At 36.7% G+C, this 21,554-nt stretch overlaps 1 protein-coding gene across 1 annotated transcript; it reads left to right on the top strand.

Moving 5' to 3' along the window:
• The first annotated feature begins 2,590 nt into the window (after positions 1-2,590).
• On the top strand, positions 2,591-3,688 carry LOC140174372 (uncharacterized). The gene is made up of 3 exons (XM_072198818.1): positions 2,591-2,853; positions 3,013-3,165; positions 3,262-3,688. Exons 1-3 carry the CDS (start codon positions 2,591-2,593, stop codon positions 3,686-3,688), a joined length of 843 nt encoding a protein of 280 aa, XP_072054919.1.
• The last annotated feature ends 17,866 nt before the right edge of the window (positions 3,689-21,554 follow it).

Below are 21,554 nucleotides of genomic sequence, written 5' to 3'. Positions count from 1 at the left end.
TAAGTGAAATTTTGAAATGTGCTTTTTTTTTTGTTTATTTATGATTATGGTCCAAATTTACATTGAGTTAAACTTCAATTTAAGCGCCTTAATAGTTTATAACTTTATATTAATTGAGATTGAAGCTCATTTCTTAGATCTATGTCACCGCAATCGCGTTCAGACTTAAAATGTGACATATATAGTAGAAAATTGAAGATAATAATAGAAGGCATAATTTAAAAATTTAATGTGCTTTTTTTACAAAATAAAAAAATATCATTGGATATTTTGTCGAATATTTATCGTTTGAGTATATACTATATAATTAGTTTAATTCTTTAGTAGTCAATTTTATCATAATTTTTATGGTGAAAATTTATTATTTATTCATTACAAATGATAAAATATTATTTTGATTTTCAGTTCAAATATTTGGATCAAAATAATATTTTATCATATAAATTTAATGTCAATTTTCCAAACAATAACGTTAGTTTTAGTAGTGTTTTGTTTTGTTTTTTTTTTTTTTTTCTTTTGATTAGAAAAAAACAATGATTCGTAATTAAACAACTTTCCCAAAGAAAAAACGAAAAGAATGTTGTTGTTATCATCACCTTCAGACGATTCCTTAATGCACCCATACCCACCCAAATTTTCCACTATATATCGAAAATCTAGAAGCATTTATTAACTGGCAAACGAAATATTACCCAAGTGGGTTCCTGGGATAGCCTGTTCCCCACTGCATAGATCTCCACTAGACCACTATATTTACTTTGAGATTTATGCTATTTATACATTATGTTTCTTATTGGGAGTGGGTGTGGCAATAAAAATAAACAATAAAAAAGGCATAAATGAGAATGACATTATTAAATTAGAGGGACAATTTTCATTCTTATATTTATAGATATTTTCTTTCTTAGACTTCTAAATTGTCTAAAAAAATAATACTTGTCAGAGAAAAATAATTATGAGATTCAAATATTCATTATGCAACGGTTTGTACTTAAAATTATGTATATATTTATATTTTAATATGTATTTACACGTTATATATTTTTTAAAAGTATTATTTGTATATTAAAATTAGTCACTAAAATTAATTATTATATAATATTTATATAAATACATACGTAATTTAATTTATTTTCAATATATATTTTATATTTTAATATATATATTTTTTATGATAATTGATTTTAATATATACAAAACATAGTTATATATTTTTATATTGTTATATAGATAAAATTTTATAATTATACTCTCTCTCTCTCTATATACTAAGATCAACTATTAAAATAAATTAATATAAAATATATATTAAAAATAAACTAAACAACATATATATTATACACAATTATATTATAGTTAATTTTAATATATAAATAATATTTTAAAAATTTTTAACAGTAGTTTAATATTTAATTTAACAATATATTAAACAAAATTTTTATGTAAAAATTAATTAATAAGATTAAGTATCTCTACAACAACAAATATATCATAAGTTAGGGATATTTATTTTATCTATATTTGACTTATATATTATGTGCCATAATTAGTATGTCCAAAAAATTAAATAACATTTGTCTAAACATAGTATCAATAATATATACGAGAGTCTAGTTTTATTATCTCAAAAATTTAGAGTAGTTCAAAGTTGAGACGATCGGTCAGTGACGAAGAAGCAAAGATGAATAGATCATCTATGACCTATAAATTGAACAGTAAGGCAATAATTATGTCTTTGAACATTTTTATTAGGCAAATAACAGGCATGATATAACTTTTTATTAATTTATCATTTAAAACTTATTAGCAGTGTTTATCTGTATTATTAATTATTGTAACATGCATGACTATTATAAAAGTTCGTTACTTAGATAATTAATTTTGAAATAAAACTTCATCTAATTTAATAAAATTTATGGTAAATAAAAAATAATTAATAAATATTATATAAAAACTTAAAAGATAATACATATTTTACTTTGGTGAATGCTATGATACCTAAGACATGGTGCCTAACTTATTAAAAAAGGTAAAGAAATAATATTTAATAAATTTTAAATATTTTACTTTTACTTTATACATTTTATTTTTTACTTATAAAAGTAAGTTAGACAATTTAGGCACCACAATGAAAGGCGCCATAGAATCCACATTTTACTATTCCTTATTAATAAGATTGATTCTCTGGTCGTTAATGGCAGACTAGTAAGAACCAAGCTAAAATAAAAATAGTTATTAGAGAGTTTTATAAAGAGCTATATCATCAGGAAGGTTCTCCTTTGTTGGGGTTCAGAGATAGTTTGATGGAGAAGATAGATGAGGTAGACTCTGTGGTCTTGGAGGTGATGCCATCGACTGAGGAGATTAGGGAGGCAGTATGAGATTGTGAGTCTTCAAGAGCGCCAAGTGTGATGGATACAACATGAATTTCATTAAGAGGTGATGGGATGAGATTGGGTCAGATTTTACGGCAGTTATGACGAGGTTCTTTTAGACATCCAGACTACCGGCGAATTTCAATATTACTTGGATGGCGCTGGCACCTAAGTTTATTGGTGCGAAATAAATTAAAGACTTGAGATCCATTAGTATGGTTGGATGTGTATACAAGGTTATTTCAAAGGTGCTAGTTAGGAGGATGAGATCAGTAATGTTGGGGTTCGTAGAAGAGACTCAGAGTGCTTTTGTGAAGGGTAAGAAAATTCATGATGGGGCTCTCATAGCATGTGAAACGGTGCACTGGCTCAAAAGGAGGAAAAAGGAGGCAGCCATAATCAAACTCGATTTCCAAAAAGCATATGACAGAGTAAAGTGGAGCTTTGTCGATGTAGTATTGCAAATGATGGGGTCTGGGTGCAGATGGAGGGCGTGGGTTATGGAGTTGTGACCACAGCTTCTATGTCGGTCTTGATTAATGGTTCGCCATCTAAACCGTTCAGAATAGAAAGGGGATTGAGACAAGGTGACCCGCTCTCTCCTTTTTTTTGTGCTGGTTGTAGATGTTCTGCATAGGATGGTTGGTGAGGCAGTTAGGAATAGGCGTATTTCTCCCTTGGTGGTTGGTCGAGACAGTGTGGAGCTATCACATCTTCAGTTTGCTGATGACACCATTCTATTTTGCCCACCAAAAGAAGAGAATATGAAGAATTACAAGCGGCTGCTGCGGTAGTTTGAGTTGATGTCCGAACTTAGTATTAATTTTGATAAGTCCAGTTTGATTCCTGTCAATTGTGATGAGCAGTGGATACAATGTATTTGTAGACTATGGGGTTTTAAGGAAGGTACCCTCCCAGTTATTGGAATCCCTCTAGGAGCAAATCCGAAATTGGTCAAGACCTGGAAGCCTATTATCGACAACGTGGAAGAGAAACTAAGCCTTTGGAAAGCTATGGTGCTAAACAAAGTTGGGAAGTTGGTGCTCATCAAATCAGTTCTAAATAGCTTACCAGTGTATTATTTGAGCTTATATAAGATGTCGAAGGCTGTTGCTGAGAAATTGATTTTCTTACAGAAAAGATTTCTATGGAGCAAGGAGGATGGGAGGAATGGTACGGTTTTGGTGAGATGGGATTTAGTGCAGGTCCCAAAGAAATTAGGTGGGTTAGGAGTTGGAGATGCTATGGTTCGTAATACTGCACTATTGTTTAAGTGGCGGTGGCAGTTTGCAAAGGAAGAGTGCCCACTATAGAAGAAGGTAGTCTGTTTCTGTAATAATTTGAAGTCGAGTGAGTTACTGTCCACTCAAGTGCTACCCACAAGAGGAGGACCTTGGAAGGACATTTGCCACGTGCAGATTAAGGAGCAACATTAAGGGATAAGATGATTACAGGCCTATCCATGGAGATTGGGGATGGATGACGGACTCAATTTTGGGAGGATGTATGGTTATGTTGTGGATCCTTGAAAGATCGGTTTTCCAAGCTCTTCTCTGTTTCAAACCAATCTGGTTCGATTACTGGATATTATGGGTTTTGCGATGGGCTAGAGTGGATCTGGAAATTTCAGTGGAGGCGAGAGCTTTTTCAGGGGGAGTTGGATCTCCTGAGCCAATTACATGAGGCTTTGAGACCTGTGAGGCTAGTAAATAATAGAGAGGATAGAATTGTGTGGAAATATGATAGACTAGGGATCTTTTCGGCTAACTCTTTTGTGCAGGTGCTACAAGAAAGAATGCTAGCAGAGGATATAACTAGTTACAGCTTCACTCAGACCATCTGGAAAGGTTTAGTTCCACCAAAAGTGGAGCTGTTTGCTTGGTTTGTCTTGATAGGCAGGGTAAATACTAAGAAAAGGCTAAGTCGATTCGGGATTATTAGTCAGGATGATAAAGGTTGTGTTTTTCGTTACAAGGATGTTGAGCAGGTCCATCACTTGTTTCTTGGCTGTGATTTTGCTTGGCAGGTGTAAAATGCTTGGATATTAGCGTTTGGGCGGCTATGGACTGTCCTGGGGTTGATGAAGGACCATTATCTAAGTTGGACAGAAGAGCCGTGTAGAATAGAAGATCGAAAGCAGCAATTGAGATGCTTCTATGTGGTCATTTGGAACATTTGGATGGAAAGGAATAGGAGAATATTTCAGAATAAAAGCAAAGGTGTAGAAGAAATCATCAACATGACCATGTTTAGCTGTGATGAGTGGAAATGTGTACTTCCCTTGTGTTGTTGATGGTTATGCCGGAGATGACATGGGAATTTTCGTTTGGTTTTGTTATCTACTAGGAGTTGGATGAGAATTTTGGTTGGTTGATCCTGTTTGCTCCACTCTAGTGTGTTAAGCTCCTTCATTTAAAAAAAAAACTACTATAAATAATGAAACACATAAAATATTTTGTTTTATTTCACACTATTTATTAGTAAAAAATATACATGTGTAATATTTACTGTCATAAAGAACCTAATTAAAACACTTTTTTTTTCAATGACTAATAAATTTGAAGTCAAAATCCTTGATGAGTATCTAACTGTCATTTAATTTTAAATTAAATTTGATTAGAGGCTTCAATTGACAAAAACAAAGGCAATTTTTGGATAAGAACATTGAAAGCAGTAACAAAGATAGTGGGCGAAAATTCAGAGATCATTCGATAAAAGTTTTGAAATCTAAATTTAGTAATTTCTATAAAAAATTGTCTATAAATACAAAATGGAATCTGGGGTCAAGCATGCATGCTTTGATCCTAACACAAAATGACATACACACTGAGAATTTTCAAGCGTGTTGATCTCAGAACATGAGTTGCAAGTATACGCTAGTATTTGGAGCTTAGCTGGTTTAATTTTTATCATTTACATTTTTGCACTTTAGGTTTTATGTCATTATAATTTCTGCAGTCTATCATTCTACCAGTTTTATATTTCTAACTTTTTTTAAATACTTTTATATTTTTGCACCTTTTAAATACCAGTATTTACCATTCATGTTCTCTAGATGATTTTCTTGCTCACTAAGGCATATTTTGAAGCCTCATTTTATTACTTTGTGCAATTTAACACTATTATATTTAAATCCTTTGTACTACTCACAAATCAAAATCATATATGCTTGATAAGGAAATTAATGAAACAAGAATGAACGATAAGAAAAGACACACATCAGAAATACAAAAACATAAATAAAGATTTTTTTACTAAAACTCTAAAAAATTTGTTCTTAACAACTTAGGTCATCAGAAGAGTTATTTCAACTAGACTTTCAAACAACCTATCATTGACAACTTAAATTAAAGGGATAAAAATTGAAAGAACTAACGCTAAGAATTATTGTGTGTTGCGTTGAGAATAGATAATTTGATGTATTGTGATATATAAGGTATAATTAGGTTGATTTGGTTTGGAATGGTTATATATTGGCAATAAGTTGTGGAGGAATGTTTTGGGTGCTATTTCGATAGGAATTGGATGAAGGAGTATGTGGAAATGTGGATTTAATAAAAATTGGTAAAAACAGAATTTTAACCATCTTCGACATGCTATAACTTGGTTCTCGAATCTTCAAATTTTATGAAACTTATCTTAGATGAAAATTGGGTCTGTTTAGTTTATGACGCTCGAAGAACGGATGGAAAATGATTTATAACGAAAAAGTTATGCGCATTTAAAATTTATGGTTAAAAACTGAATTCTGCAGAAGTTGCGAAAAATTGAAGTTATGCGTATGCATGACCCATGCATACGCATGAGGGTTGTTACAGAATTGAAAGAGTTTTGTGTGATTTTTGTGTGCATACCATGCGTATGTACAAAATCAAAGTCATGCGTACGCACGACCCATGCGTACGCACAACTTGCATTCCAGAAATGAATCTTTTTTCGTACCAGTTCTACGTGTTCGCGTGAAAAGAGAGTTCGTGCATACGCATAATTGTCCAATTTTCCAAGAAATGTCATTTTCAACTATTTTTGCCTATGCATCCTGCTTTTTCACCTTTGTAACCCCTCTTTCAGGTCCGATAACTCGTTTTAGACTTGAGAAGGAGTGTGAGCATAATTAGGGAATGAATTTGATGAAATTGAAAAAGATTGTGGATTGAAGTGTCAAAGATAATGATGGGTTGATGACAGCTTATGAGTAATGAACTTACTGAATATTAAATTGACTTGAAACATGAACGATGAGATTGATGATGATTGAGTATGGCCTGATTGGATAGATTGGCAAGGTCTGGGTGATATCCCACTTGTATATTAATTAAATATCTGTTTATAGCAAGGTCTGGGTGTTATCCTGTTTGCGTAATGAATTGAATTTGATTGATATGATACCTCCCTGAGTAGCAAGGGTGTGGTTTGCCCCTCTTGCTCCGGGTTGAGACTTGAGACTTTGTTGACCCTCCGTCGCAAGATGTGGCCGGACACTTATACCTTTCCGAATATTTCCTTCAAGGTAAGTGAATACCTCTTGGGGATGCGTGATAAACTCCATTTTTATGGTTTATCCTGTGCTTAATCTAGTGAATTTTATCCATTATTCTCACACTTATTCATACAATTTGCATGTTTTACGTTTTCCTTTCTGATTTTGTGCTATGATTGAAAACATGCTTCTTTGGCATTATATTTGCTAATATTAATCCTCTCTTATTACCATTCGATGCCGTGATATGTGCGTTAAGTGATTTCAGGGATTACAGGGCAGGAATGGCTTGGAGGATGGAAAGGAAGCATGCAAAAGTGGAAGGAATACAAGAAATTAAAGGAACTGTGACGATTGGATTTTTGCTAGTAAAAAATTTTATAAAAATATGATCGCGTTGTAAGTATAGCTTCTAAACCAACAGAAAATCCTTTCGTACAAATGTTTGGTTGTCACAAGTAACAAAACCCTAAATAAATTAATAACCGAAGTATTCAAACCTCGGGTCGTCTTCTCAAGAAATTGCAGGGAGGTGTTCTTATTATTAGTTATGCAAAGGTATATTTTGGGGTTTTCAAAAGGGTTGAGCAAGTAATGTAAAATAACAAGTTGTCAAAATAATAACTAATAAAGCTCTTGGCAAGGTATGAGAACTGGAAGTCCTATCCTGGTTATCCTTATCAATGGTGATGAGAATTATATGTTTGCTACCACTAAGTCAACCTCTAACTATGAAGGTTAGTTAAGTGGACAAATCAATTTAACACCTAAAGTCCTAGTCAACTCCTCAAGGAAAGACTAGATTTATAGGAATCTAAATTAATCAGCAAAGATAACAATTATCACTCATGATGAGTTTGACAACTCAAGAGTTACCAATTAATCAACCAAAGCCAATAGTAAATAATCTAAATTAAAAATAAGGAAAAGCAATCATGAGTCTGAAATACCTCAAATTATATTAAATAAAGATATCAATTCTAACATGGACAAGTTTCATAAATTAGATTGAAAAGAGAAATAAAAGGAACATTGAACCTGTGATGAAGAAGAAAAACTGGAAGTTGAAATAATAAGAAATCCTAATCCTTTAAAAGGAATCCTAATCCTAATCCTAAGAGAGAGGAGAGAGCCTATCTCTATAAAAACTATATCTAAATTGCGAAAATCGAATTATGAGTTATCTCTCTTCATTCCTCCACTTTGCAGCCTTTAATCTGTATTTTCTGGGATTGAAACTGGGCCGGAAATAACCCAGGATTCGCTGGAAACGAATTCTGCCACGCTGATTTTCGCAGATGCGACGCATCCGCGTGGAGCACGCATTCACGTTGCTTAAATGTATGGCCACTATAGTGAATTATATATCAAATCGAAGCTCCGGACGTTAGCTTTCCAACGCAAGTGGAATCTCATCATTTGGACCTCTGTAGCTCAAGTTATGATCGTTTTAGTGCGAGAGGGTCAGGCTGACAGCTTTGCAGTTCCTTCAACTTCTTGTATTCCTTCCACTTTTGCATGCTTCATTTCCATCCTCTAAGCCATTCCTGCCCTGTAATCCTTGAAATCACTTAACACACATATCAAGGCATCTAATGGCAATAAAAGAGGATTAAATAAAAGAAAATAAAAGCCAAAGAAGCATGTTTTCAATCATAGAACAAATTCTAGGAAGGAATTGTAAAACATGCAAATTATATGAATAAATGTATGAAAGATTGATAAAATCCACTCAACTAAGCACAAGATAAACCATAAAATAGTGGTTTATCAATCTCTCCACACTTAAATATTAGCATGTCCTCATGCTAAACTCAAGAGAAGCTATAAAGGAGTGAAGAGGAATGATAGAGATTATGTAATGCAACCTATCTATGTGATTGCAACTACAAAATGTTTCTACCTACTTGGTTAAAAGTAAATAAGTTCTTCAAGACAAATATGAATCAAATTCCACTAATTCAAATTATATAATAAAAAGTAAGTAAACTTGTAAGAAGATAGCTAATGAAAGCAGGGAACATAGAATCAAGCATTGAACCCTCACTGGTAGTGTATATCACTCTAATCGCTCAAGTGTCTAGGGTCAATCACTCTACTCTTCCCTAGTCATGCTTTCTAAACCTTGTTTTTCATCTAACCAATCAACAAATATTTAGCATACCAATGCAAACATCATGAGGTCTTTTCAGGGTTGTAATGGGGTTGAGGTAAAGGTAAGGATATATATATATATATATATATATATATATATATATATATATAAGGCTAAGTGAGCTAACAAAGTGAATCCTTGATTAGTCTAAGATCTCACCTAACATATACATACTTTATATAATTTCAAGGTTCTTTACCTAGTTACCCAAATTTTTCCACTTTTGTATTGCATGCTCATGTATCAAACTTATTTTTGAATTTTGTCCCATGTGCATTGATTCTTTTTATTTTGTAATTGGGGTAATATTTTTTTTGTATCCCCTTATTTAATTACTTAATAAATTTTTTTTCTTTCTTTTTTTTTCAATGCACATGGTAATTTAATTATTTTGATTTCACATGAGCATGCTTCCCAAATTTTCAAATAACTTATTCAATTTAATTCCCTACTTTTTTTTCATCCCATGTTCCCATAAAATTCCCCACACTTAAATTATACACAATATCTATCTTAAGCTTACCAAGGATTCAACTTGGGATTTTTATTTTGTTTTTCTGCTTAAGGCTAGTAATGTGGTTATCAAACAGAAGAGGGGGTAAAAAGGCTCAAGAGGGCTAACAAAGGTGGCATAAAAGGGTAGGCTTTATTTGGGATAAGTGAGTTAATAATCAAATATGGCCTCAATCATATGCAAGCATGTAAATATACTAAATAATGGACATATAGATTGAAACAAAGTAAAGATTGCAATTATAGAGAAGAAAACACACAAGAATAAAAATTTATGGTTAAATAATGTAACCATGGAAATAAGCTTAAGATCTCACAGGTTATGTGTTCTTTGGCTCAAAAACCATGTTCCAAATACAATTTCAAACAAATTTAACACAAAAATTTTTTATTTTAAATTAGTGAAATTTTTCAAAAATAGGGTCTTTAGAAGAAACTTATTATATTTCAACCAAGTAGTATTCAAATGCAAACAATCAACTACACATGCAAACTATTATGCAATGCAACAATGAACTAATAAAGAAAATAGAATATTGGTGTTGAGAAGAGAATAACTAACCCGTGGAGATCGGTATCGACCTCCCCACACTTAAATATTGCACCGTCCTCGGTGCATGCTAAGATGTACAGGTGGACGGGCTGCTCCAACTGATACCTTTCTCTATAGATTGTGCAGATTGACTTGCCTGTCTCCCCATTAAGAAGCTTTTTCTCTCTCTTCGTGGTGGCCATCCTGAAAGAAGAGGAAAAGAAGGAAAGTGACCTAGAAATAAAGATAAGAACATAAATAAAATATGGGTGTTAATGCCAAATAATAAAGGTCTTAATTACATGGTAGCTACAACATGCAAGTGAGAAAATAGTAAGAGCAAATGGCATATCAATAGTGCAAAAAGTGCAACAAAGGGGAAGAGAGTGTGGGTAATGTAAGATAGTGTAAGTGCATATCAATACAAAAGGAATATCAGTATTATAAAAATTAGCATTGATTTATGAAAAATAATACCCAATCAGAATAGAACAAGTCATGAAACACCAGAATAATTCAAGAAAAGATGCAATAGTTGAAAAAGAAAATTTAACACCAATGAAAAAAGAAAAAGAAAGTAAGAAAGGAGGAAGAAAGAAATAAGAAGGAAAGAAAAGATTTAGATATGGGAAAGAAAAAGATAAGATATTTGGCTGATTTGGATAAGCTGTGCGCCGCTTGTGATGCGGACGCGTGAGGCACGTGGTCGCGTGGATAGCGCTTCGATAAAGTGACGCGAACGCGTGGTTCATGCGTTCGCGTGAAGTGACTCGTGCCTACAGCGCGAGTGCAGCCTCGCGGCCGTGCAACTCTATTGTAAAAAACTTATTTTGCCAAAACTTTGGGTGACGCGATCGCGTGATTGACGCTTTCACGTGGTTGGCCTTAATTTGAAAATGGCGCGGACGCGTGGGGCACGCGTATGCGTGGCAGGGCTTATGCTTCTAGCACGAGTCCAGCCCAATTCTAGCTCAACTTTCGGCCATACACCTTTTTTACGTCGATTTTGAGGCACGTGTTCGCGTGGGTGACGCGGACACGTGGGAGGCGTTTTTCCCACATGATGCGGACGTGTCATCGACGCGGTCGCGTGGACCAATTTGTGCCAAAGGCATGCCTCCAGCCGCGCTTTCGCGTGACTCTATGTTCAATTTTGTTTTCTTCCCAACGCACCTATGACGCGGACGCGTCGGCTACGCTGTCGCGTCGCGTGCGAATTTCTTTTTTTCTTTTTTTTTGATGCAGTATGCAGAATGCAATTAATGTTATGCAAAATTCCAGGTTCAATCAAAACTCAAAAACAGACTAAAATTTAAACTAAAAAAAGGAACGATCATACCATGGTGGGTTGTCTCCCACCTAGCACTTTTAGTTAAAGTCCTTAAGTTGGACATTCTGGTGAGCTTCTTGTCATGGTGGCTTGTGCTTGAACTCATCTTGAAACTTCCACCAATGCTTGGTCTTTGATGAGCGGATAAGTTGTACGCTTTTTGGCATTGTTTTTAGTATATTTTTAGTATGTTTTAGTTAGTTTTTAGTATATTTCTATTAGTTTTTAGTTAAAATTCACTTTTCTGGACTTTACTATGAGTTTGGGTGTTTTTCTATGATTTCAGGTATTTTCTGGCTGAAATTGAGGGACTTGAGCAAAAATCTGATTCAGAGGCTGAAAAGGACTGTAGATGCTGTTGGATTCTGACCTCCCTGCACTCGAAGTAGATTTTCTGGAGCTACAGAAGCCCAATTGGTGCGCTTTTAACGGCGTTGGAAAGTAGACATCCTGGGCTTTCCAGCAATGTATAATAGTCTATACTTTTCCCGAGATTTGATGGCTCAAACCGGTGTCCCAAATCAGCTCAAAACTGCCCGGCGTTAAACGCCGGAACTGGCACAAGAATGGGAGTTAAACGCCCAAACTGGCACAAAAGCTGGCGTTTAACTCCAAGAGAAGTCTCTACATGAAAATGCTTCAATGATGAGCCCAAGCACACACCAAGTGGGCCCGGAAGTGGATTTTTATGTCATTTACTCATCTTTGTAAACCCTAGGCTACTAGTTCTCTACAAATAGGACCTTTTGCTATTGTATTTTCATCTTTGGATCACTTTAGATCCTTTGATCATCTTTGGACGTTTAGTTCTTAGATCATGGGGGCTGGCCTCTCGGCCATGCCTAGACCTTGTTCTTATGTATTTTCAATGGTGGAGTTTCTACACACCATAGATTAAGGTGTGGAGCTCTGCTGTACCTCGAGTATTAATGCAATTACTATTGTTCTTCTATTCAATTCAGCTTATTCTTGTTCTAAGATATTCATTTGCACCCAAGAACATGATGAATGTGATGATTATGTGACACTCATCATCATTCTCACTTATGAACGAGTGCCTGACAACCACTTCTGTTCTACAAGCAAACAAGGCTTGAATGTTTATCTCTTGGATCCCTTGATCGGAATCTTCATGGTATAAGCTAGAATTGATGGCGGCATTCAAGAGAATCCGGAAGATCTAAACCTTGTCTGTGGTATTCTGAGTAGGATTCAATGATTGAATGACTGTGACGAGCTTCAAACTCCTGAAGGCTGGGCGTTAGTGACAGACGCAAAAGAATCAATGGATTCTATTCCAACCTGATTGAGAACCGACAGATGATTAGCCGTGCCGTGACAGGGTGAGTTGAACATTTTCACTGAGAGGACGGGATTGTAGCCACTGACAATGGTGATGCCCAACATACAGCTTGCCATGGAAAGGAGTAAGAAGGATTGGATGAAGACAGTAGGAAAGCAGAGAGACGGAAGGGACAAAGCATCTCCATTCGCTTATCTGAAGTTCTCACCAATGAATTACATAAGTATCTCTATCTTTATTTTATGCTTTATTCGTATATCATCCATAACCATTTGAATCTGCCTGACTGAGATTTACAAGGTAACCATAGCTTGCTTCATACCAACAATCTCCGTGGGATCGACCCTTACTCGCGTAAGGTTTATTACTTGGACGACCCAGTACACTTGCTGGTTAGTTGTGCGAAGTTGTGATAAATAGTTGAGATTGCAATTGAGCATACCATGTTGATGGCGCCATTGATGATCACAATTTCGTGCACCAAGTTTTTGGCGCCGTTGCCGGGGATTGTTTGAGTTTGGACAACTGACGGTTCATCTTGTTGCTTAGATTAGGTACTTTTCTTCAGAGTTCTTAAGAATGGATTCTAGTGTTTCAAGGTGATGTTCTTATCATCACCAAAGCTGATTGATCTTCATCAATTTAGCTCTTGAATGCAATGTCCTGCTGAAGCTTGGCTAGCCATGTCTAATTCCTTTAGACTGAAGCTTTAGACTAACATTGCATGATTCCTGGATTTCTCATTAAGAATTTTGATATCTTTATTTTCTTTTCCACTTAATTTTCGAAAAAAACAAAAAAAAACCAAAAATATTTTATGTTTCTTATTGAGACACTAGTCTCATTTTAAGTTTGGTGTCAATTGCATGTTCTGTTCTTCTTGCATTTTTCGAATTCATGCATGTGTCTTCATTATTCTTCAAGTTGTTCTTGATGATTTCCTTGTTCTGATCTTTAAATTCTCTTGTCTTGAGTGTTTTGTTGTGTCAATGGTATACAAACTGCTAAGTTTGGTGTCTTGCATGCATTGTTATTTGATTTTAGTTGCATTTTGATTATTCCTCATTATTAAAAATCCAAAAAAAATATTTTTAATTTGTGTCTTTTCAAGTCAATAATACAGAGAATTGAAGATTCAGAACATACAGCAGAGGAATTACACAGAAAAAGTTGGGCGTTCAAAACGCCCAGTGAAGAAGGCAAACTGGCGTTTAAATGCCAGCCAGGGTGCCTGGCTGGGCGTTTAACGCCCAAAAGGGTAGTGCTTTGGGCGTTAAACGCCAGAATGTGCACCATTCTGGGCGTTTAACGCCAGGATGGCACAAGAGGGAAGATTCTGTTTTCAATTCAAATTTTTTTCAAGTTTTCAACATTTTTCAAAATCAAATCTTTTTCTAATCAAATCTTTTCAATCAAATCTTTTTCAAAATCAATTTCTTCCCATTTTCAAAAATACTTGCTATCAATTAATGATTTGATTCAATATTTCAAGTATGTTGCCTTTTCTGTTGAGAAAGGTTTAATGTTTGAATCATATCTTTTCTTGTTAGCCAAGTCATTAATTTTCAAAATCAAATCTTTTTAAATTGTTTTTCAATTCATATCTTCTCAATCACATCTTTTTAAAACCATAACTTTTCAATCATATCTTCTTGATACACATCTTTTTCAAAATAGTTTTCAATCATATCTTTTTAATTTCTTATTTCAAAATCTTTTTCAAAAATCACTTGATTTCTTTTCCACTCTTAGTTTTCGAAAATCAATTAGTATTTTTCAAAATGTTTTTAAAATCTTTTTAATTAATTTTCAAAAATTTCTTCCCTCTTCTCACATCCTTCTATTTATGGACTAACACTCATCCTCAATGCACAATTCGAACTCCATCTTTCCTTGATAAGTTCGAATTTTCTACCTCTTTCTTCTATTTTTCTTTTCCTCTGACACCTCAAGGAATCTCTATACTGTGACATAGAAGATTCTATATTTTCTTGTTCTTTTCTCTTTCATATGAGCAGGAGCAAAGACAAAAGCATTCTTGTTGAGGCTGACCCTGAACCTGAAAGGACCTTGAAGCGAAAGCTAAGAGAAGCTAAAGCACAATTCTCTGTAGAGGACCTAACAGAAATCCTCAAAGAAGAAGACATGGCAGCCGAAAACAACAACAATGCCAACAATGCAAGGAAGGTGCTGGGTGACTTTATTGCACCTACTCCCGACTTCTATGGGAGAAGCATCTCTATCCCTGCCATTGGAGCAAACAACTTTGAGCTTAAGCCTCAATTAGTTTCTCTAATGCAACAGAATTGCAAGTTCCATGGACTTCCATTGGAAGATCCTCATCAGTTTTTAGCTGAATTCTTGCAAATCTGTGACACTGTCAAGACCAATGGGGTTGACCCTGAGGTCTACAGACTTATGCTATTCCCTTTTGCTGTAAGAGACAGAGCTAGGATATGGTTGGACTCACAACCTAAAGAAAGCCTGAACTCTTGGAAAAAGCTAGTCAATGCCTTCTTGGCAAAGTTCTTTTCACCTCAAAAATTGAGTAAGCTTAGAGTGGAAGTCCAAACCTTCAGACAGAAGGAAGGTGAATCCCTCTATAAAGCTTGGGAAAGATACAAACAATTGATCAGAAAATATCCTTCTGACATGCTATCTAAATGGAGCATCATAGGTATCTTCTATGATGGTCTGTCTGAACTGTCCAAGTTGTCATTGGACAGCTCTGCTGGAGGATCTCTTCATCTGAAGAAGACGCCTACAGAAGCTCAAGAACTCATTGAAATGGTTGCAAATAACCAATTCATGTACACTTCTGAAAGAAATCCTGTGAACAATGGGACGAATCAGAAGAAAGGAGTTCTTGAGATTGATACTCTGAATGCCATACTGGCTCAGAACAAAATATTGACTCAACAAGTCAATATGATTTCTCAAAGTCTGTCTGGAATGCAAGCTGCACCAGGCAGTACTAAGGACGCTTCATCTGAAGAAGAAGCTTATGATCCTGAGAACCCTTCAATGGAAGAGGTGAACTACATGGGAGAACCCTATAGAAACACCTATAATCCTTCATAGAGAAATCATCCAAATCTCTCATGGAAGGATCAACAGAGACCTCAACAAGGTTTCAACAACAATAATGGTGGAAGAAACAGGTTTAGCAATGGCAAGCCTTTTCCATCATCTTCTCAGCAACAGACAGAGAATTCTAAGCAGAGCCACTCTGACTTAGCAACCATGGTCTCTGATCTAATCAAAACCACTCAAAGTTTCATGACTGAAACAAGGTCCTCCATTAGAAACTTGGAGGCACAAGTGGGTCAGCTGAGTAAGAAAATTACTGAACTCCCTCCTAGCACTCTTCCAAGCAATACAGAAGAGAATCCAAAAGGAGAGTGCAAGGCCATTGACATGACCTACATGTCCGAATTTGGAGAGGAGGAAGAGGCATTGAGCGCCACTGAGGAAGGCCTCAATGGACGTTCACTGGCCTCCAATGAGTTCCCTAATGAGGAACCATGGGAATCTGAGGCTCACACTGAGACCATAGAGATTCCAATGGATTTACTTCTGCCATTCATGAGCTCTGATGAGTATTCTTCCTCTGAAGAGGATGAGTATGTCACTGAAGAGCAAGTTGCTAAATACCTTGGAGCAATCATGAAGCTAAATGACAAGTTATTTAGTAATGAGACTTGGGAGGATGAACCCCCTTTGCTCACGAAAGAACTGGATGACTTGTCTAGGCCGAGATTACCTCAAAAGAGACAAGATCCTGGGAAGTTCTTAATACCTTGCGCCATAGGCACCATGACCTTCAAGAAGGCCTTGTGTGACCTAGGGTCAAGCATAAACCTCATGCCTCTCTCTGTAATGGAGAAGCTAGGGATCTTTGAGGTACAAGCTGCAAGAATCTCACTAGAGATGGCAGACAATTCAAGAAAACAAGCTTATGGGCTTGTAGAGGATGTTCTGGTAAAGATTGAAGACCATTACATCCCTGCTAATTTCATTGTCCTAGAGACTGGGAAGTGCATGGATGAATCCATCATCCTTGGCAGACCCTTCCTAGCCACAGCAAAGGCTGTGATTGATGTGGACAGAGGAGAATTGATCATTCAAGTGAATGAAGAATCCTTTGTGTTTAAGGCTCAAGGATATCCCTCTGTCACCATGGAGAGGAAGCATGAAGAGCTTCTCTCAAAACAGAGTCAAACAGAGCCCCCACATTCAAACTCTAAGTTTGGTGTTGGGAGGCCACAACCAAATTCTAAGTTTGGTGTTAAACCCCCACATTCAAACTCTAAGTTTGGTGTTGGGAGGTTCCAACATTGCTCTGAGTATCTTTGAGGCTCCATGAGAGCCCACTGTCAAGCTACTGACATTAAAGAAGCGCTTGTTGGGAGGCAACCCAATGTTATATTTTATCTATTTTCCTTTGTTATTTTATGTTTTCTGTAGGTTGATGATCATGAGAAGTCACAAAATCAGTTGAAAAAACAAAAACAGAATGAAAAACAGAAAGAAAAATAGCACACCCTGGAGGAAGACTTTGCTGGCGTTTAAACGCCAGTAAGGGTAGCAAATGGGCGTTTAACGCCCAGTCTGGCACCATTCTGGGTGTTTAACGCCAGAAAGGGGCACCCGACTGGTGTTAAACGCCAGGAAAGGGCAAGAAGTTGGTGTTAAACGCCAGAAATGGGCACCAGCCCGGCGTTTAACGCCAGAATTGGCACAGAGAGCATTTTTGCTCGCCACTTGGTGTAGGGATGACTTTTCCTTGACACCTCAGGATCTGTGGACCCCACAGGATCCCCACCTACCCCACCACCCTCTCTCTTCTTCTTCACCCATTCACCAATCACCTCAACACCTCTTTCCCAAAAAACCCCTCACCTATCAAATCCCATCTTTCTCTTCACCACTCACATCCATCCTTCATAAAACCTCACCTACCTCACCATTCAAATTCAAACCACTTTCCCTCCCAAACCCACCTTCCCGTAACCGAACCCTACCCCTCTCTCCACCCCTATATAAACCCATCTTCACTCCTTCATTTTCACACAACCTAAACACTACTTCTCCCCCTTTGGCCGAACCACAAAGCCATCTCAATCTCCTCTATTTCTTCTTCTTCTACTCTCTTCTTTCTTTTTTTGCTCGAGGACAAGCAAATCTTTTAAGTTTGGTGTGGTAAAAGTATTGCTTTTTGTTTTTCCATAACCATTTATGGCATCCAAGGCCGGAGAAACCTCTAGAAAGAGGAAAGGGAAGGCAAAAGCTTTCACCTCCAAGTCATGGGAGATGGAGAGATTCATCTCAAGGGTGCATCAAGACCACTTCTATGAAGTTGTGGCCTTGAAGAAGGTGATCCCCGAGGTCCCTTTCAAACTCAAAAAGAGTGAATATCCGGAGATCCGACATGAGATTCGAAGAAGAGGTTGGGAAGTTCTTACCAACCCTATTCAACAAGTCGGAATCTTAATGGTTCAAGAGTTCTATGCCAATGCATGGATCACCAAGAACCATGATCAAAGTGTGAACCCGGACCTAAAGAATTGGCTTACAATGGTTTGGGGGAAATACTTAGATTTTAGTCCGGAAAATGTAAGGTTGGCATTCAACTTGCCCATGATGCAAGGAGATGAACACCCTTACACTAGAAGGGTCAACTTTGATCAAAGGTTGGACCAAGTCCTCACAGTCATTTGTGAAGAGGGCGCCCAATGGAAGAGAGATTAAAGAGGAAAGCCGGTTCAATTGAGAAGGCATGACCTCAAGCCCGTAGCTAGGGGATGGTTGGAGTTTATCCAACGCTCAATCATTCCCACTAGCAACCGGTCTGAAGTTACTCTAGACCGGGCCATCATGATTCATAGCATCATGATTGGAGAGGAAGTAGAAGTTCATGAGGTTATAGCCCAAGAACTTTATAAGGTGGCGGACAAGTCCTCTACCTTGGCAAGGTTAGCCTTTCCTCATCTCATTTGTCACCTCTGTTATTCAGTTGGAATTGACATAGAGGGAGACATCCCCATTGATGAGGACAAGCCCATCACTAAGAAAAGGATGGAGCAAACAAGAGATCCTACTCATCATGAAATCCCTGAGATGCCTCAAGGGATGCACCTTCCTCCACAAAACTATTAGGAGCAAATCAACACCTCCCTAGGAGAATTAAGTTCCAACATGGGACAACTAAGGGTGGAGCACCAAGAACATTCCATCCTCCTCCATGAAATTAGAGAAGATCAAAGAATCATGAGAGAGGAGCAACAAAGACAAGGAAGAGACATTGAGGAGCTCAAGCACTCCATAAGATCTTCAAGAGGAAGAACAAGCCACCATCACTAAGGTGGACCCGTTCTTTAATTTCCTTGTTCTCTATTTTCTTATTTTTCGAATTTTCATGCTTATGTTTATCTATGTTTGTGTCTCATGATCATTAGTGTCTTAGTGTCTATGCCTTAAAGTTATGAATGTCCTATGAATTCATCACCTTTCTTGAATGAAAAATGTTCTTAATTGAAAAAGAGAAGAATTGCATGAATTTTAAATTTTATAACAGATTAATTATTTTGATGTGGTGGCAATACTTTTGTTTTCTGAATGTATGCTTAAACAGTGCATATGTCTTTTGAATTTGTTGTTCATGAATGGTTGGCTCTTGAAAGAATGATGAAAAAGGAGACATGTTACTGAGGATCTGAAAAATCATAAAAATGATTCTTGAAGCAAGAAAAAGCAGTGAATACAAAAAAAAGGGAGAAAGAGAAAAAGAAAGAAAAAGAAAGAAATAAAAATGTGATCCAAGGCAAAAAGAGTGTGCTTAAGAACCCTGGACACCTCTAATTGGGGACTCTAGCAAAGCTGAGTCACAATCTGAAAAGGTTCACCCAATTATGTGTCTGTGGCATGTATGTATCCGGTGGTAATACTGGAAGACAAAGTGCTTTGGGCCACGACCAAGACTCATAAAGTAGCTGTGTTCAAGAATCATCATACTTAACTAGAAGAATCAATAACACTATCTGGATTCTGAGTTCCTATAGAAGCCAATCATTCTGAATTTCAAAGGATAGAGTGAGATGCCAAAACTATTGAGAGGCAAAAAGCTAAAAGCCCCGCTCATCTTATTAATACTGATCTTCATAGATGTTTTTGGAATTCAGTGCATATTCTCTTCTCTTTATCTTATTTTATTTCCAGTTGCTTGGGGACAAGCAACAATTTAAGTTTGGTGTTGTGATGAGCGGATAAGTTGTACGCTTTTTGGCATTGTTTTGAGTATGTTTTTAGTATGTTTTAGTTAGTTTTTAGTATATTTCTATTAGTTTTTAGTTAAAATTCACTTTTCTGGACTTTACTATGAGTTTGGGTGTTTTTCTATGATTTCAGGTATTTTCTGGCTGAAATTGAGGGACTTGAGCAAAAATCTGATTCAGAGGCTGAAAAGGACTGCAGATGCTGTTGGATTCTGACCTCCCTGCACTCGAAGTGGATTTTCTAGAGCTACAGAAGCCAAATTGGCGCGCTCTCAACGGCGTTGGAAAGTAGACATCCTGGGCTTTCCAGAAATGTATAATAGTCCATACTTTGCCTGAGATTTGATGGCCCAAACCGGTGTCCCAAATCAGCTCAACACTGCCCGGCGTTAAACGCCGGAACTGGCACAAGAATGGGAGTTAAACACCCAAACTGGCACAAAAGCTGGCGTTTAACTCCAAGAGAAGTCTCTACACGAAAATGCTTCAATGCTCAGCCCAAGCACACACCAAGTGGGCCCGGAAGTGGATTTTTATGTCATTTACTCATCTCTGTAAACCCTAGGCTACTAGTTCTCTACAAATAGGACGTTTTGCTATTGTATTTTCATCTTTGGATCACTTTAGATCCTTTGATCATCTTTGGATGTTTAGTTCTTAGATCATGGGGGCTAGCCTCTCGGCCATGCCTAGACCTTGTTCTTATGTATTTTCAACGGTGGAGTTTCTACACACCATAGATTAAGGTGTGGAGCTCTGCTGTACCTCGAGTATTAATGCAATTACTATTGTTCTTCTATTCAATTCAGCTTATTCTTGTTCTAAGATATTCATTTGCACCCAAGAACATGATGAATGTGATGATTATGTGACACTCATCATCATTCTCACTTATGAACGAGTGCCTGACAACCACTTCTGTTCTACAAGCAAACAAGGCTTGAATGTTTATCTCTTGGATCCCTTGATCGGAATCTTCCTGGTATAAGCTAGAATTGATGGCGGCGTTTAAGAGAATCCGGAAGGTCTAAACCTTGTCTGTGGTATTCTGAGTAGGATTCAATGATTGAATGACTGTGACGAGCTTCAAACTCCTGAAGGCTGGGCGTTAGTGACAGACGCAAAAGAATCAATGGATTCTATTCCAACCTGATTGAGAACCGACAAATGATTAGCCGTTCCGTGACAGGGTGCGTTGAACTTTTCGCTGAGAGGACGGGATTGTAGCCACTGACTACGGTAATGCCCAACATACAGCTTGCCATGGAAAGGAGTAAGAAGGATTTGATGAAGACAGTAGGAAAGCAGAGAGACGGAAGGGACAAAGCATCTCCATTCGCTTATCTGAAGTTCTCACCAATGAATTACATAAGTATCTCTATCTTTATTTTATGCTTTATTCGTATATCATCCATAACCATTTGAATCTGCCTGACTGAGATTTACAACGCGAATATTTTTATAAAATTCTTTACTAGCAAAAATCCTAACGTCAGACCACTCCCCATGTAATTCACCTGTTCAAAAGAAGGTTGAGCATAATTATAATTATCATTTTGCATAGAGTTACCTACCATGTCATATGAGACTTC

The sequence above is a fragment of the Arachis hypogaea genome, chromosome 7, assembly GCF_003086295.3.
Source record: "Arachis hypogaea cultivar Tifrunner chromosome 7, arahy.Tifrunner.gnm2.J5K5, whole genome shotgun sequence".
NCBI classification, from domain to species: domain Eukaryota; kingdom Viridiplantae; phylum Streptophyta; class Magnoliopsida; order Fabales; family Fabaceae; genus Arachis; species Arachis hypogaea.
Note: the sequence above shows the minus strand (reverse complement) of the source record. Positions and strands in the feature narration are given on the sequence as shown.

Coding starts and splice junctions, on each gene's coding strand:
- LOC140174372 (XM_072198818.1), top strand. CDS start 2,591: ATGGTTGGATGTGTATACAAGGTTATTTCAAAGGTGCTAGTTAGGAGG. Junction 2,854..3,012: donor TTGCAAATGATGGGGTCTGG/GTGCAGATGGAG, acceptor TGTTCTGCATAG/GATGGTTGGTGAGGCAGTTA. Junction 3,166..3,261: donor AATTACAAGCGGCTGCTGCG/GTAGTTTGAGTT, acceptor ATGTATTTGTAG/ACTATGGGGTTTTAAGGAAG.